This window comes from Malurus melanocephalus, unplaced genomic scaffold (assembly GCF_030028575.1).
Source record: "Malurus melanocephalus ecotype Western Australia unplaced genomic scaffold, MMel_1.1 scaffold_402, whole genome shotgun sequence".
In the NCBI taxonomy this organism is placed as follows: domain Eukaryota; kingdom Metazoa; phylum Chordata; class Aves; order Passeriformes; family Maluridae; genus Malurus; species Malurus melanocephalus.
This window is the reverse complement of record NW_026623634.1, coordinates 151,674-154,029: the sequence shown is the minus strand read 5'-3', so window position 1 is coordinate 154,029 and position 2,356 is coordinate 151,674. Positions and strand designations below refer to the sequence as shown.

At 45.0% G+C, this 2,356-nt stretch overlaps 1 protein-coding gene across 1 annotated transcript in view; it reads left to right on the top strand.

Moving 5' to 3' along the window:
• SLC22A7 (solute carrier family 22 member 7) overlaps window positions 1-738 on the top strand; it is a 12,819-nt gene extending 12,081 nt beyond the window's left edge. Inside the window, exons 6-7 of the mRNA XM_057379351.1 lie at window positions 296-555; window positions 675-738. Of these exons, the coding sequence (XP_057235334.1) occupies window positions 296-555; window positions 675-738 (324 nt within the window). The remainder of the gene's footprint in view (window positions 1-295; window positions 556-674) is intronic.
• The last annotated feature ends 1,618 nt before the right edge of the window (window positions 739-2,356 follow it).

Sequence of the window (2,356 nt, the reverse complement as noted above, 5' to 3'; positions counted from 1 at the left end):
AAAGGGGTTAACTGGGAGAAGGAGGAACTTGGATCTGCTCTAAGCAGGTCAGAGGACTCACTATTAGAAAAGGCTCTCAGAGTTTTGATATTCCAAGTGGAAACAACTTTAAAACAGGTTATTTAGTGTGGAACTGCAGCTTCTTTCTCACGATAGATACAAATCTATTTCTCACAGCAGCTACAGTCGCTCTCTGRAAAATATTAAGATTTTAGGAAGATATGAAGAAAGGAGAGAAAAAAATGTCAGAGGAAAAAGCTTCAACAATTAGAGAAAATTTTGGGGGAATGGGCAGAGATCCAGTATGATTGAATTACCATCTCTTTCTTGTGATCTGCACCTTTCCAGGCAGAATGGGATGGGCTACACATCGTTCATGGCCCGGCTGGGAGGAGCCCTGGCCCCGCTGGTGTTCCTGCTGGACGAGGTGTGGCAGTCCCTGCCCGAGGTCACCTACTGCGGGCTGGCTGTGTGCAGCGGCGCCGTGGCCTTCCTGCTGCCCGAAACGCTCAACGTGCGCCTTCCCGAGGGCATCGAGGACATCGAGAAGCCACCGTGAGTCCCCTCCATGCGCAGGGGACATCCTGTCCCCCATTTGTGGGTGACAATGGAAAAGGGACGCTCGGGTGGCGCTTTTTTGTCCATCAGCCCAAAGATGGTTTTTTGCCTTCCAGAGTGAAAGCGCCGCCAGAAGTCAGCGCTCCCGAGGTGGTGCCGCTGCAGGCTCTGCTGAAGTGAGGGACCCCATGGGACAGCCACYGTGTAGGACTGCACAACTGAGCTGGGGACAGAGCCTTTACTGCCCAGTCCCGCCGGGAAACGGGACTGAGGATGMTGGAGGAACGATCAGGAAAGGAGCTGGCAGGAGCTGACCCACTCCGCAGCACCAAGGACGCACAGGTCTAACAGGGTATGGAAATAAAGGCACCTTGTGCTAAGCTTTTCCAGTCTTTGGCCTTGTTGGACTTTTGACTTTCCAGTTTCCTGCACAGTCTTCCAGAAACTACAGTCTTTTAATAAGATTTATGTTATAAGATTTAWAAGGTTTATACCTCAGGAAACACTGCATCGATAAAAATACTGACTGTGAATCATACAAACCCAAATAAGCTCTAATGAGCCCAACTGGATTGTAATTTATGRTTTATCCTGTAGCTGTAGCTACAAGTATTTCTTGTATTTAGAAATGGTTTGGACTGTTTTCACACTGATGCTCAAAACCAGCAAAAAGTACATGCAGGAATACCACTGGGAATGGGTTAACTGCAAGCGTTTTCCCTACGTGCATAAAGAAGTTTTTGCATTTAAATCTAGCATGTATGCAAGAAGTACACTTTAAGCCATAGAAAAAAACAAACAAATCCAAAACACAAAACCCACCTTGCTATAAGAATTTTGCATGGAATATCGAGTAGTTCATTATTGGACTCCATTCAGCTTATTGGTCTAATTGATCTTAACTTAATGGAATATCTTTGCCTCTTGCACTTAATTCTGCAAAAAACAGAGATGAGACACCAAATTACCTACAAATTGTAAATGACCTATAAATTTGGAATCCTGATAAATAAATTGATGTCCTGATAAAATCCCAATAAACAAATTTCCTTGCCCAAATTAAGAAGAGGGAATGTCGCTCTGTGATTCCATGGGCTGTGCTTTAAGGTAAACCACGGACAGCGCTGTGAAGAGAACACACACTGAGGATGCATCTGAAAATTGCACCCATCCAATCCCAGATCCAAGAGCACCTCCTAGTAGAAATAAACTGCCTGAAGATTTTTTTTTTTTAGCTGCTATAAGACAGCAGCTATTTTTTGAATTCATTTTTTCCGTCCATGAATCACTTAAACTTGTGGTGTCGGAAAAAGAAAAGGCAATGTGCAGGTCGGGACCAATCTGTGTTTCCTTCAGCAAAATGTTTATTTCTTGGAAATATATTATGATTTACAGCAACCTACTAGAGTATGCAGTGCTGATGTCACCACTTATAAAGTGTCTGTGGGAAAACAGGACATTAACCAACTCAAAACCTCAGAATTGTCATTATCGATAGGTTTGTTAACACAAACATTATTTGGGGTGGGGAGGAAATCTGATTTCCAAGTTTTGAGTTTGTGCAGTATCTTTGGCCTGCTGCAGGAAGACAGAAAGTGATGGCTACAAAAAGAAAACCTTTTCAGGAGCAGAAAGACCAAACTAGGCAGCAATGCACGAGAAGAAGTGATTTGAAAGGTTATAAAGGAGATCTGCTGGCTTAGAGTCCAGCTGCAGTCCCGGGACTCGGACAACCCATGGCCGGGTGTCCTGTCCGGGGAGGGAGAGCATCCCCGGCGGGCTTGGAGCACCGGAGGGG